This window comes from Culex quinquefasciatus, chromosome 2 (assembly GCF_015732765.1).
Source record: "Culex quinquefasciatus strain JHB chromosome 2, VPISU_Cqui_1.0_pri_paternal, whole genome shotgun sequence".
In the NCBI taxonomy this organism is placed as follows: domain Eukaryota; kingdom Metazoa; phylum Arthropoda; class Insecta; order Diptera; family Culicidae; genus Culex; species Culex quinquefasciatus.
In genome coordinates this window covers 65,789,799-65,804,454 of record NC_051862.1, presented here as the reverse complement: position 1 = coordinate 65,804,454, position 14,656 = coordinate 65,789,799, and the positions used below count along the sequence as shown (strand labels likewise).

General features: G+C 33.5%; 1 protein-coding gene across 2 annotated transcripts in view; it reads left to right on the top strand.

Moving 5' to 3' along the window:
- The first annotated feature begins 2,295 nt into the window (after positions 1 to 2,295).
- Positions 2,296 to 14,656, top strand: part of LOC6043526 (dynein beta chain, ciliary) — a 43,827-nt gene continuing 31,466 nt past the window's right edge. Inside the window, exons 1-2 of one of the 2 annotated variants that reach the window (XM_038257868.1) lie at positions 2,296 to 2,461; positions 8,002 to 8,233. In XM_038257868.1, the coding sequence (XP_038113796.1) occupies positions 8,121 to 8,233 (113 nt within the window). In that variant the 5' untranslated portion in view covers positions 2,296 to 2,461; positions 8,002 to 8,120. Of the gene's footprint in view, positions 2,462 to 8,001; positions 8,234 to 14,656 lie in introns of those variants that run through there. The other variant, XM_038257869.1, reaches the window with a different exon arrangement.

Genomic DNA, 14,656 nt, shown 5'->3' with positions numbered 1-14,656 from the left:
TAGGACAATGGTCAATATTGTGACTGTTATGTAAAATTGTCTGGCAAATCGATTCCACTATCGGGTTTTAAAAGTTTTGACGTTTAGACCACTTTTCAAAAACACAGGTTTATTAAATGATTTTTGTATTTTTCTTAGGAGAGACATACCATCCTGCATTTTTCGTGAGTCTTTTCGTAAAATCTTAGACTATTTCCTCAAAAATTTTGAACAAAAAAAAATCGTAACATCACCTCAAAATTTTACCATTAAGCTTAAACATTCATAAATCTCATAGAAGTGGCTTGTATTTTTATTTCAGGATATTTTTTTCAGAAAGCCCGTCCAATTTCCTACAAATTTGTCTTTGACCACTTTTTGATACGATGCAACGGCTTCGAGATACAGTAATTTTTAAATTGCAAAATACAAAAATATTTAAATAACTTACACCCTTCTAAATGTTATTTTCGAGTACAATTGGCTTCATATAGACAAAAATGGCTTATATAGGCCTAGGATAACATGTCTACAAAGTTTCATTGAAATCGGGAGGGTCGGGCACAACAGTATGGAATTGCTCCATGTAAGAACATATAGTTGGAAAATTTCAAATTTCGTTAGGGTGGTCCCATGCAATTTTCCCTTGAAAATCAGACATTTTCAAATGAAGATATCTCGAGTTTAAAGATAAACACCCCTGATATTTTTTATGCGTTTTTAATGCTGAATCTCATCTTTCGAGTGCAGCCTGACGCTTATAATTTGGCCTGCGCTTTTTTGAGATATTTAAGCTTTAAAATTGCATCTTTTTACCTAAACAATGCTGTAACTTCTGACCCTTAAGTCCTAATTGACTTGTCAAAAAACAAAAATGTTTGTTTTTTATAGCTCTAAAAGTGCCCTTTACATCAATTTTCTCTAAAACTCAACCCTGAATTGCTACGTTAAAAAACTGATTTTTGAAGATTTGTTCAATTTGCTCAATTTACTCAATTTGCTCGTAGAAAGCCTAGATTGCGAGATAAAATTTTGGTGACTTTCGCAAAGTTGCTAGGATTGACCTGGGTGCAGAAAAGTGGTTCGCAAAGCGGCCTCAATTTTGAACTGTCAAAGCGGAACCAATTTACTGTTCGCAAAACGCTACCAAGAAGTGGCAAGTACTGTGATCGATCTATAATTTATTCTGTTTTTTCATCACGTGGAAAACAAAAATGCCTCTTTTGGCCTCCCATCATTTAGTCTACGAAGAAAAAAAGCGCGAAGCACTTAATTTTTCAGCGAAAACTTTAACATCAACAGATCCAAAATGTTTCAAAACAATTCACATCAGCAGCAAAAAATATGTCACGCTTGAGCTTGAACATAGCCTTCTACTTTGTTTATGTTTACAGCTGTAGTGTAGTTGTATTAGTGGGGAGCAGTTGGGAGTTTTAAAAAATCACGTTACGCATTCTGTCTTTTCAGCACCCAGGGATTGACAAGCCCATCAACTTTTTAGCAGACAAAAAGTTCCCAAAAATAATCCTGAAAAGTTAAATTTTCAAAATCGCCCTGATCATGAACCACCCTAATCTTCAACTAAACCAAAAGTTGCCTCTTTCCATTTGCAACAACTCTTCATCATTTTTCGGAAAGTCAATTTTTCACTTAATTTTGCGATCTGGACCACTGTGCAATGTAAACAATAACAAACACGTTTTGTTAGGCTGACAATTCTGCGAAGTGTCACTAAGTTTGGTTGAAAATGGTTAACGGAGTCCCGAGAAAGCCCAGTTGTCGCACTTAAAGAATATCACGATCGGATCGAAACTTCATGCATATTAACAGTGACAAAAATGCACAGAGATATCTGGTTTTTGTTGAATATCTCAGGATTGAAATCGAATTTCGATGAACTGAGAAGGTCAAAAGCTGAGGCATTGAGAGCTGCGTGCGACAAGATAGCACGATCACGACGAAGTGAGATATTATATAAAACATTTTTCAAATTCAACTTGGAACCCTTTTTTTTTTGTTTAATTGTAACTTTATTGAAAATCAAAGATTAGTGCTTAACTGGAACAGGGTTTTGTTCACAAGGAACAAACCTCGTTAAATTTCCACGTGCAAAATTGTACGTTTCCCCTCGCTCGACATCTGGTAACGCTAAAGTCTTTCCGAACGCGAATCCATGGGACAGAACGAAACGGAACTATATCACTGCCATAGATACCGGAGCTTTTATTTATGAAAAATAATGTTCATAAATAAAGTCCCGCACGCGAAAGCCCCTGCGATGTCACTTCGTGCAAGTTTGGCGAACAGTCTTCGGACAGATTTTAATCGGAACAGACCCGTGCCGGGTTCGGTCGCGGGCTTTGAAAAGCAGGAAAAATCTTCTGAAGTTACTTAAAAGTGATAAAACTATTGTGATATAGCGTAGAACAATGCAAAGTGTTACCAAAGTATCGTTAATCTTGTTGAAAACCGTATTTCTTAGGTATTTCATGTGGGTTACGTAACCACCTTAATGCGCAATAGTCTGAAAAACGTTGAAAAAGCGGGAAATTGTAACGGAAAACTTTAGAATCAGTTAAATGACGAAGAATGATTAACAAACCCACAAGAAAATATCACTTTTGTCGAAAACCCTGGATTATGTCGACAAATTGGATTATACCTTGGATTACCCTCAAACTGGATTACCCACACCTCTGGATTATCACTCATCATCTCGAGAAATTGGATTATTACACAAAAACACCCGAAAACATTGTAAAATATCACAAAAACATCGAAAAATCCGAAATTTTCACAAAATTTTCAATTTTCCAAGATGGCGGCCGTCCAAACCTAAGTCGCAAAAAGAGTCAACCTTCAAAACATCGCTCGGCTGGGGATCGAATCGATTTATTTATTTTTATAAAGCTTGATTGACAAACTCGACCAACTTTTTGGGGGCCGATATCAGTTTGCGTGCCACGAGTCAGTCGGTTGCGCACGCGAACCCAACATAAATTGGCAATGTTTGTTTGCAGGCAGATGTTGCATGATGTTGGCGCGAGCCAAAGTTTTCGATGTCGGGCTCTGGCAGGACTTTGTTTGTTCCGATTAAACGGCTCGCCGAGTGCTGTGTTTGCTTTCTTTATGGAGGAGCTGTAACTGGAACGGTTTATTGATATGATTTGCTTCACAATGCAAATAAAAATACGAAACGGATAAAAAAAAAATCTAGCTGGAATACTTTTACATAAACACGGAAAAATGCAGAACTAATTTCAAATCAAATTGTTTAGATTAAAGCTAGGTGTCCGGAGGATTGACATGGCGAGAAAATACGAAACGGATAAAGCTCGGACCAGACCTTCAAAGTTTAGCATTTTTTTCGAAAAATTGGTCCCAGCAAAATCAAATGGCGTCTCGGGCGTCGCGAGTTGCGACGCATATCTTTTTTACCGGGGACGATTTTTCGAAAAAAAAAAAGCCAAACTTTGAAGGTCTGTACCGAGCTCCAGGGTGCTTCAAACTTCAACGTTATATATACCAAAAGATGCGCAAGGATCTGGCCTACACGCCAATAATGTTGAAAATAAACGCTTTGGTGACCAAAATGCCTCAAAAAGGGACATTTTTGAAAAAAATATTTTTTACGGGCTGAATCCCATTTAAAATTGAAAGGTGGAGTGCCAGCTCCTGTTACGTCCAATCAAGCTCATATTTGGGATTTGGGCTCAGTATGCCCACTGGAACAAACCCCTGAATGCCCGCCAAAAAGTCATTTTTGTTACTGAGCAATTCCATGTCAAATAGGGAATCGGTTGTACCCGACCCTCTCCGATTTCAATGAAACTTTGTGGACATGTTATCCTAGGCTTATATAAGCCATTTTTATGTATATGGAGCCAGTTACACTCGATAATGACATTTGAGAAGGGCGTAAGTGTTTTAAATATTTTTGTATTTCGTAATTTAAAATATTGCTGTATCTCGAAGCCGTTGCATCGTATCAAAAAGTGGTCAAAGACAAACTTGTAGGAAATTTGACGGGCTTTCCTTGATTTTTAAGTTTAAAAGTCAAATTTGAAGGTGAGCCCACGATTTTTTATCGCTCAAAATTTTTGTGAAAATAGTCTAAGATGTTACAAAAAGACTCACGAAAAATGCAGGATGGAGCAACTCACCTAAAAAAATACAAAAATCATGTACTGAAACTTTTTTTTTGAAAAGTGCTCAAACGTCAAAATTTTCAAAAACCGAATACGGGAATCGATTCTCCAGACAATTTTACATAAAAGTCTCCATATTGACCATTGTTCTAAGTCCAATCGTTGTGAAATTACAGCGGTTTTAAAAATAAAAATGTTGAAAAAATAGTTTTGTTGATGGTTTTTGTTACCATCCAGGTTACTATACTACACTGGAAAAATATTATGTTTTCAGTTATGAGCAATTTAATTAGCTTATATCTGTAAGCCCATACATCCAATTGAAATGTGATCAAAGGCAAACTTATGGGAAATTGGACGAGCTTTCCGGTAAAAATATTTTCGAGACTGAAAAATCAAGTCTGTCATACAGAAATCGCCAAAAAACCATCAAAAAACCTACTTTTTCAACATTTTTATTTTTAAAACCGCTGTAACTTCACAAGGATTGGACTTAGGACAATGGTCAATATGGAGACTTTTATGTAACCTGTCTGGAGAATCGATTCCCTTATTCGGTGTTTGAAAATTTTGACGTTTAGAGCACTTTTCAAAAAAACAGTTTCAGTTAATGATTTTTGTATTTTTTTAGGTGAGTTGCTCCATCCTGCATTTGTCGTGAGTCTTTTTGTAACATCTTAGGCTATTTTCACAAAAATTTTGAGCGAAAAAAAATCGTGGTCTCACCTTCAAATTTGACTTTTAAACTTAAAAATCAAAAAATCTCATACAAGTGGAGTGTTTTTTTTTTCTTTCAGTGTATTTTTTTTCGGAAAGCCCGTCAAATTTCCTACAAGTTTGTCTTTGACCACTTTTTGAAACGATGCCACGGCTTCGAGATACAGCAATATTTAAATTACGAAATACAAAAATATTTAAAACACTTACGCCCTTCTCAAATGTCATTATCGAGTGTAACTGGCTTCATATACACAAAAATGGCTTATATATGCCTAGGATAACATGTCTACAAAGTTTCATTGAAATCGGAGAGGGTCGAGAAAAAAGTACCTAAAAAATTCCTGTTTTGGGCTGGAATTGCTCTACTATAACCGTGTAAATAAATTTTGAAAATGTTTCAAAATTTGGGTACAAGCTGTTGATGGCGCAAGCTTAAGGTTTGAAATTGAATTCTTTGAATTTGAAAGTGTTATCTGTACAATAGTTGAAAAAATACCTCTTAAAAATTGTTTTGACCACTAATTTGTGAATCCATAAAAGAATTTCCATCTCTGCCCACAGATTCAAATAAAAAATATTAAAATTGTGGGTTTTACGAGAGGTTTTCATGAATGCAAGGCACACATTTTTTCGAAAAGCAAACCATAAGAAAAGCAATTCAATTTATTTTTGGAATATTTTCCAACTGGTAAGCACTATTTTTGGAAAATAGTTTTTCAATAATGTGTTAAAACAGGTTAAAACATAGTAAAAAATTCTTATTTTGAATTCCGGGTTGACTTTGATAGTCATTGTTTTTTATTTATTTATTTTTTTGTTTAAATCAAATATAAAGTGTTCAAATGTTATTTTTAAAGTGTTCAAATGTTTATTTTAAAACTAGATTTATTTAAAAAAAATATCAATTCATATTGTATTTTTAAACTGAATTAGAAGCACGAGTCAAAACTTTTCACATTTTATGTGAAATTGTTCTACTGGAAATGCCTATAAATTTGGAAATTTCTTCGAATTGTGTTTCAAAAACGATAAAATTGATAATTCACAACCTAATTTCATCTTCTCCTATAGTGGAAAAGAATCCGAAAATGCATTCCGTTTTAAATACATTTTCATGGAGTGTCGTGTACACTTTGATAATATTAAAATAAATATATTAATCATCAATTTCTTAATTACTGATACTTTGTCTGTTGTGTGCTATATTGTGACAAAGACTATTCGAGAAAATCGATTTTTAATGTTTGATGATAAATATTTTCAAAACTATGAATGATAGAGCCAAACTATTTGAAGCATTCGGTTCGTATACTATCGCTTAACAAACCCTCCAAGTTTCAACTAATGTGTTTACACCAGCCAAAAGATACAGTACATTATGTAAACAAAAATCTGAAAAGCACGTGTCACAAGTGTGTTTTGATAGTAGATAAATTGTACAACGTGTCACAATGGTGCACAGAATTCCCATACAAAATAAAATAGGCTTAAATCAATAGTTTAACCGACTTAATCAGTATATTTTCAAAAACAAAAGATTGCATTGCCTTTAGAAAGTGTGTATCAACATAAAATTGTAAAAAACAAGAAACAATTTCCACATTTTCCAAAAACTTGTATGACGTGTCACAAGTATGCACGATCATTTTAATGATAAATTGGTCTATGTCACAAGTGTGTATTGCGATATCCGGGAAACGAAAGCGAGTTCCCAAAATCGGGATAAAGCATCTTGTAGTGTTTGTTAAGTATAGCAAAACGTCGTCATTAACTCATTTTCGACCAAAATGGTCTATGTCACAAGATAGCACCCAGCAGACGATTCAACTAACTTTATAAACTTTTCGAAATATTATGGAAACATACTTTGAACACCTCTCTACCACGGTCAGTATGATTCCATAGGGGCCATTCACAACACTTGGACGTGGACACTTTTTTGAGATTCTGTTAAACATTTTGGAGTGGATATAACATCGTATTGGGGGCCTTTGGATCGATGGAATTGTTTTTTGGTTGAAATTTCGTACCAACCCGGAATCACGTCGTCGGAAAATCCGTCGGCATCCGAACCGATCCATGATTCGCAAGCTCCTTTATACACCGATTTGGATGAAAAACAGAATTCTTACTGGTTCAGATGGCTTCACAAAATTTGAGCTTGATAAAAAAAGTGCTGAAATATCATATATAATATATTTTATCTCTATTGAGAGTTTATGAAAACAAATCGCAAGCTAAAACATGCTACATTTGTTCACAACAATCGAAACACCTTTTTTTCGTGCCAATTGACGCTAATGTTGATCGAAAGGGTAACCAAACTGGTCCCGCCCAATTACTGTCATCATTAATCAGTGAACCGAAACTGCTACTATACCCAATACCCAACCCCCATTTTTGGCAGCTCGATTCGTTCGTTCATTCATTCAATATGGAAATCGAACGGGGGTTTTCCCTTCTACACCATCACATCAATGACCGTGATTATAGCCCTTTTCCCACACACACCTACCAGTCGTTGTTCGCCATCCAACGTCCCCCAAATGGTGAAAAGCCGCACCAAACAGCCACCTGTTGGAGCCATTAATTTGCGGGGGTGAAAAACGAATGAGCGGATGTTTCTGTTTGAGTAACAATCGGATGTGTGTAATTGATATACTTTCCCTGCCAAACATTTGCTTGGTATGAATTCAAACCAGGCGTACAGTATGTTTGGAGGTTGTTTGATGAGTTGCGTGTGAAAACAGACCGAGTTTTCACGGTATAAAAGGAAGTTTTATTGACAAAAACTTTTGTATGCTTAATCGTATTGACATGCTACAATGTTTCAAGCAATTACAAATAATATTTCAAAAGGTTGATTTTTCGAGAGGTTTTTTTCCAAGAACGTGATTTTTCAGCAAACTTGAATCAATTTTAACTCGTTCATTACAATTTCACGATGTACAACAAGTTAACTAAAATAATAAATATGACTAAATTAAGAAGAAACCATAACCAGACCATAACCATTGTGATATTTAGAAGTCATTACGCGTTTTTAGAACATGCTTTTTCTTCGCAAGAATTTTCCTAAAACAAATCAAAGATGAATGCGCCCCGATGACTAATAGATCCGTGTTTTATTGCTTCTCTCCCTTTAATTCCGCAGTACAAAAACACACCACCAAGCAGGTTAATAGCAGCTAATAAATTAGCCACCAGATTTTCGCACCGTCGTCGTGGTAGTTGTCCTAGCTCTAAGACACCCTCACCAGCAGCAGCAGCACCATGGAGGGAGCCAGTGGAAGCAGCAACTCGGATCCCCGGTTCGAGTTTCTCGGGTCGTTTGTGCAGAAAACGCTCAAGCTGAAGCCGGAAAAATGGCACCGTTTAGTCACGCTGTAAGGAGCCCTCTCTCGCGAAAATCTTTCCTACATTTCTTGTTGAAGTAGTAGAGCAATTCTCTGGGGAATCTGAAAAAAACGATTTCCTTGATTTTTACTAGCACACACATTTCCATACTTTCTAATGTTAGACTACGCAAAAATGTCGAGACAAAAAAACTCTAAATAAATATTTATTTATTGTTCATTACTAGTAGGCCATACATTATTCATTCGAAAACTAAATGTGCAAAGCAATATAATTTTTCGAAACATGTTGTTTTGCAAAAAAAAAATCATGACAACGTCATTTTCAAATTTCTGTCAAAATGGAGCATAATAAACATCGAATCTCTGCATTATTTTTTATGAATTTCAAATAGTGCTTCAGGTCAAAACACGAATAGCTATTTATCATAACAGATAACAGTACTTGTGCTTTTAGACATTTTGGGTGAATTAATAGTTTAAAAAATTAACAAATAGCCCGTATTTGCATATGGCAAAATTCACAAAAACTTAAAAAATTAAGAGACATTTTTTTAACAAATGAAATGAGTCATTATCCGCCAACTCACACAGCAGTCTTCCCGACCCATTTTTTGATTTCCGTAAAACTTTGCTCTGGAAGATAATTTTGGTTCCTGATTACGGTAAGACCACACACAGTAAAAATCATGGTAATATTACATATTATATAATATTACATGGTAACAGTACATCTTTTATTGTCTGAACAAATATGTAATTTTACCTCTGAGTAATTCTCTGAGATTTCGGTCATTCGATTTTTTTTGTATTTTTTAATCCAGCTGAAACTTTTTTGGTGCCTTCGGTATGGCCAAAGAAGCCATTCTGCATCATTAGTTCGTTTATATAATTTTCCATACAAATTTGGCAGCTGTCCATACAAAAATGATATGTGAAAATTCAAAAATCAGTATCTTTTGAAGAAATTTTTTGATCGAGTTGGTGTCTTCGGCAAAGTTGTAGATATGGATATGGACTACACTGAAAAAAACACGGTAAATAAAAAATTGGTGATTTTTAATTTCACTTTTTGTCACTAAAACTTGATTTGCAGAAAAACACTATTTTTAATTTTTTTATTTTTTTATGTGTATTAAAGGACATTAATGCCAACTTTTCAGAAATTTCCAGAATGGGCAAAAAATCTTTGACTGAGTTATGATTTTTTGAATCAATACAGATTTTTTCAAAAAATTGAAATATTGGTCGCAAAAATTTTTCAATTTCATTTTTCGATGTAAAATCGAATTTGCAATCAAAAAATACTTTAGTGAATTTTTGATAAAGTGCACCGTTTTCAAGTTATAACCATTTTTAGGTAACTTTTTTGAAAATAGTAGAAGTTTTTAATTTTTTTAAATTAGTGCCCATGTTCCTTCAAAAGATACAGATTTTTGAATTTTCACATATCATTTTTGTATGGACAGCTGTCAAATTTGTATGGAAAATTATATGACCGAACTAATGATGCAAAATGGCTTCTTTGGGCATACGTACCGAAGGCACCAAAAAAGTTTCAGCCGGATTAAAAAATACAAAAATTAAAATTAAAGAAAAAAGACCGATTTTGTAGAGAACTGCTCCTCTGAAAATGTGTAATTTTACCACTTTTCTGGTGTAATGTAACATTTTCAGTCTAAATTGAGGTAAAATTACATCATAAAAGAGGTAATATTCAACCTTCCAAAATTACATTTTCAAAATTTACACAGTTTTTTAGGCCGTTGCAAATATTTTTTGAAGTTTATGTCCCTCAACTCTGACCAAAGTCGAGGGGGAGGGGGGAGCAAAAAAATTTAAAAAAGGATAAAAATTGAAATTACGAGCCATGGTTTCAACATTTTAATGAAAAAAAGTGTTTTGAAATGCATTATACACCTGTCCAGTTGTATTACCGTCATTAGTTTCCAAAATATGTTAGTATTGACGAAAATTTTATTTTTTGCGAAAAATAGAATGTGTGTGGTGCTTTACATTGGAATTTCATGAAAATTCAAAACATGTTTAAACACGCCCAAACATGCAAAATATCCATGCAGAAAAATGCATTTTAGATTGTTTTCAGTTGAGTAGACTTCTATTTTCATGGACATATTGAAGTTTTTTGGAAAAAAATGTGTTGGGTGAAAACTAGATTTAAGATTTGTTACGGTGTGGCTACCCCGCGAGTAGTGACGGGACTTGCTTGAATTTTTCTTGCCGCATCGCAGCGGAACTAGATCGACGAAGGGAAGGCGAAAAGGACAAGAACGAACTGACACTCGCGCAACGCGGACGCGTTTTGAATCGAATAAAAATTAGTTTGTAAAAATACAGTCCATTGAATTTGATTTTGACCGAAACAAAAAGTTTTTGCCCCCTAATATTTCAGACCAATTTTGAAGGGGGGCGGGGGCGACATAAACTTTGAAAATTATTTGCAACGGCCTTACTTTGTACTAAAAATTCCGAAAAAATGTATTTTTTATCAAAACAAGCTTTAGACATAGTTTTTAAATCAATGCCATTTCTTGTTAGTCAACTGTCGTGAGACTTGTAATTTTATGGGAAATTTCAAGTAATTTTCGGATGTGCCAGTGAGGTAATTTTGTTCATTTAGAACAAAAACAAACTTAAAAAAAATCGTGTTTTTTGTAACTAACTTTTTAGAGTGTAACTTTTTAGAGTGTATCAATTTTCTACAAAGTTAAAAAATGATACATAAACAATACATAAGGGGTAAGCATAATTTCTCCACGAGCCATTAGAATTTTTATTAGATTTTTTTGAAAATGTGATTATTTGGACCATTCTTCAAACCAGTTTTCGTGTACTCAGGGCTGCGGAGTCGGGTCATATTTCAAACGACTCCGACTCCGACTCCGACTCCGGCTCCGGCTTTCAACAAATGGTTGGCTCCGACTCCGACTCCGGTCTACCAACTCTAGCCGACTCCGACTCCGACTCCGACTCCAGCTTTCAACAAATGGTTGGCTCCGACTCCGACTCCACATATTTTTAAATGTTTCAAAAGTTAGTTAACTATTATTAGTTAATTATTTTTAAAACATTGATAAATAGGATTATTTAAATACTCTCTAAGCGTCATGTTTTTCTCAAGAAAAATAAGTTAAGTAAAAGTAAAGTTTCTAGGTTACAAATTTTATACGTTATGGAAACAGAAATCAAAAAATATCTTCAATTTAAGAGGCATTTTGAGAAGAACAGTTTAGTCAGTAAATTTGGATTTATTTGCTTAACCTCAAATTTCAAAATATATTTTTCAAAGCTAATACATCGTCGCCGTCGTGCTAACTTGTCGTACGTGCATTTTGGGCCAAATTGAGTTAAGAACGCCATTTTGTGCAGCTCACAATGCCTCACCTTTTGACCTTCACAGATCCCCAAAATTCGATTTCAATCCTGAGATATTCAATAAAAACCAAAAAAGCTCCGCGGATTTTTGTCACTTTTCATACGAAAGAAGTTTCAATCTTGTCGTGCTATCTTGTCACTCCCTGAAAATTGATGTAAGTGCGACAATTGGCCAAAGGGATTGCAGGTCAGGATACGTTTGACGCACGTACAAGTAAGACTAACGTAAACATTTGTAATTATAACTCGGGACTCCAGCAACCAATTTCAACCAAACTTCGGGGCAACGTACTGAATGGTCAACCAAACAAAACGTGATAATCATTGTTTACATTGCGTGCTCTCGTTTTTGTTTATTCAAGGTCAAACACTAAAACGCGTTTTTCTCGGAATGAAATGGCGGGTGCGACATGATAGCACGACAGCGTCGACATTTAAATATTAAATTGTTATTTTTGAATGAATAACTAAAAGAAACCTGGCCTTAATGATCTATTGAACAATAAAATTCAATTTGCTCACTTTCAGGCTGACATAAGCACAGTGGCAGGCACCTTGTTTTTTAAATGACAATTGAGCAATTCTCTACGAAATCGGTCTTTTTTCTTCAATTTTAATTTTTGTATTTTTTAATCCGACTGAAACTTTTTGGTGCCTTCGGTATGCCCAAAGAAGCCATTTGCATCATTAGTTTGTCCATATAATTTTCCATACAAATTTGGCAGCTGTCCATACAAAATGATATGTGAAAATTCAAAATCTGTATCTTTTGAAGGAATTTTTGATCGATTTGGTGTCTTCGGCAAAGTTGTAGGTATGGATATGGACTACACTGGAAAAATAATACACGGTAAAAAAATTTGGTGATTTTTTATTTAACTTTTATCACTAAAACTTGATTTACAAAAAACACTATTTTTATTTTTTTATTTTTTGATATGTTTTAGAGGACATAAAATGCCAACTTTTCAGAAATTTCCAGGTTGTGCAAAAATCATTGACCGAGTTATGATTTTTTAATCAATACTGATTTTTCAAAAATCGAAATTTTGGTCGTAAAATTTTCAACTTCATTTTCGATGTAAAATGAAATTTGCAATCAAAAGTACTTTAGTGAAATTTCGATAAAGTGCACCGTTTTCAAGTTATAGCCATATTTAAGTGACTTTTTTGAAAATAGTCGCAGTTTTTCATTTTTTAAAATTAGTGCACATGTTTGCCCAGTTTTGAAAAAAATATTTTTGAAAAGCTGAGAAAATTCTCTATATTTTGCTTCTTCGGACTTTGTTGATACGACCTTTAGTTGCTGAGATATTGCAATGCAAAGGTTTAAAAACAGGAAAATTGATGTTTTCTAAGTCTCACTCAAACAACCCACCATTTTCTATCGTCAATATCTCAGCAACTAATGGTCTGATTTTCAATGTTAATATATGAAACATTTGTGAAATTTTTCGATCTTTTTGAAAAAAATATTTTCAAAATTTTCAAATCAAGACAAACATTTTAAAAGGGCGTAATATTGAATATTTGGCCATTTTGAAATGTTAGTCTTGATTTGAAAATTTTGAAAATATTTTTTTCGGAAAATTTCACAAATGTTTCATATTTTAACATTGAAAATCGGACCATTAGTTGCTGAGATATTGACGATAGAAAATGGTGGGTTGTTTGAGTGAGACTTAGAAAACATCAATTTTCCTGTTTTTAAACCTTTGCATTGCAATATCTCAGCAACTAAAGGTCGTATCAACAAAGTCCGAAGAAGCAAAATATAGAGAATTTTCTCAGCTTTTCAAAAATATTTTTTTCAAAACTGGGCAAACATGTGCACTAATTTTAAAAATTGAAAAACTGCGACTGTTTTCAAAAAAGTCACTTAAATATGGCTATAACTTGAAAACGGTGCACTTTATCGAAATTTCACTAAAGTACTTTTTGATTGCAAATTTCATTTTACATCGAAAAATGAAGTTGAAAAATTTTTACGACCAAATTTCGATTTTTTGAAAAAATCAGTATTGATTAAAAAATTCATAACTCGGTCAATAATTTTTTGCACAACCTGGAAATTTCTGAAAAGTTGGCATATTATGTTCTCTAAAACATATCAAAAAATAAAAAAAATTAAAAATAGTGTTTTTTTGTAAATCAAGTTTTAGTGATAAAAAGTTAAATAAAAAAATCACCAATTTTTTTTTACCGTGTATTATTTTTTTCCAGTGTAGTCCATATCCATACCTACAACTTTGCCGAAGACACCAAATCGATCAAAAATTCCTTCAAAAGATACAGATTTTGAATTTTCACATATCATTTTTGTATGGACAGCTGCCAAATTTGTATGGAAAATTATATGGACAAACTAATGATGCAAAATGGCTTCTTTGGCATACCGAAGGCACCAAAAAGTTTCAGTCGGATTAAAAATACAAAAAATCGAATGACCGAAATCCTAGAGAACTGCTCAATTTTAAACGAAACATTTAATTTTTATTTTTTTAAGACGTACATGGACATCACGCCATGGCTGAAGGAGATTATTATTGCAAATCAATGTATCTAAACAATTTCTTCGTGGAAAGGACGCTTAAAATGTCCTTTTCAAATATCTGTGACATGGAAAATATTTTACCCTTGAAATTTTTAATTTATTTTAATTTTAAATTTTTATATACTTTAAAAAGGAGGTTCACGATACTTCTTGAAACCTAAAACGAAGCTTTATGAATGATCTTGCGCCTCCATCAAAATATATGAAAAATCTTAAAATAAAATAAAAAAAAAACAAATATCCACAAGTAAAATATTTTCTAGGTCACAAATATTTCATTTTTTTAAGGTACATTGAAATGCAATGATTATCACCTTCCGTCATATTGGCGTGGGACATACAGTATGAGAAAATTCGTACCAGTTGAAAATATTTTGATTTAACAAAAATCAAACAATTTGAATATTTCTTATTTTTAGCACTCAAATTTAAATATTGTTTTTTTTTTGTAATATTTGAAAAATAAATTAAAATCCTATGTTTTGTTCTATACATTTTTTATT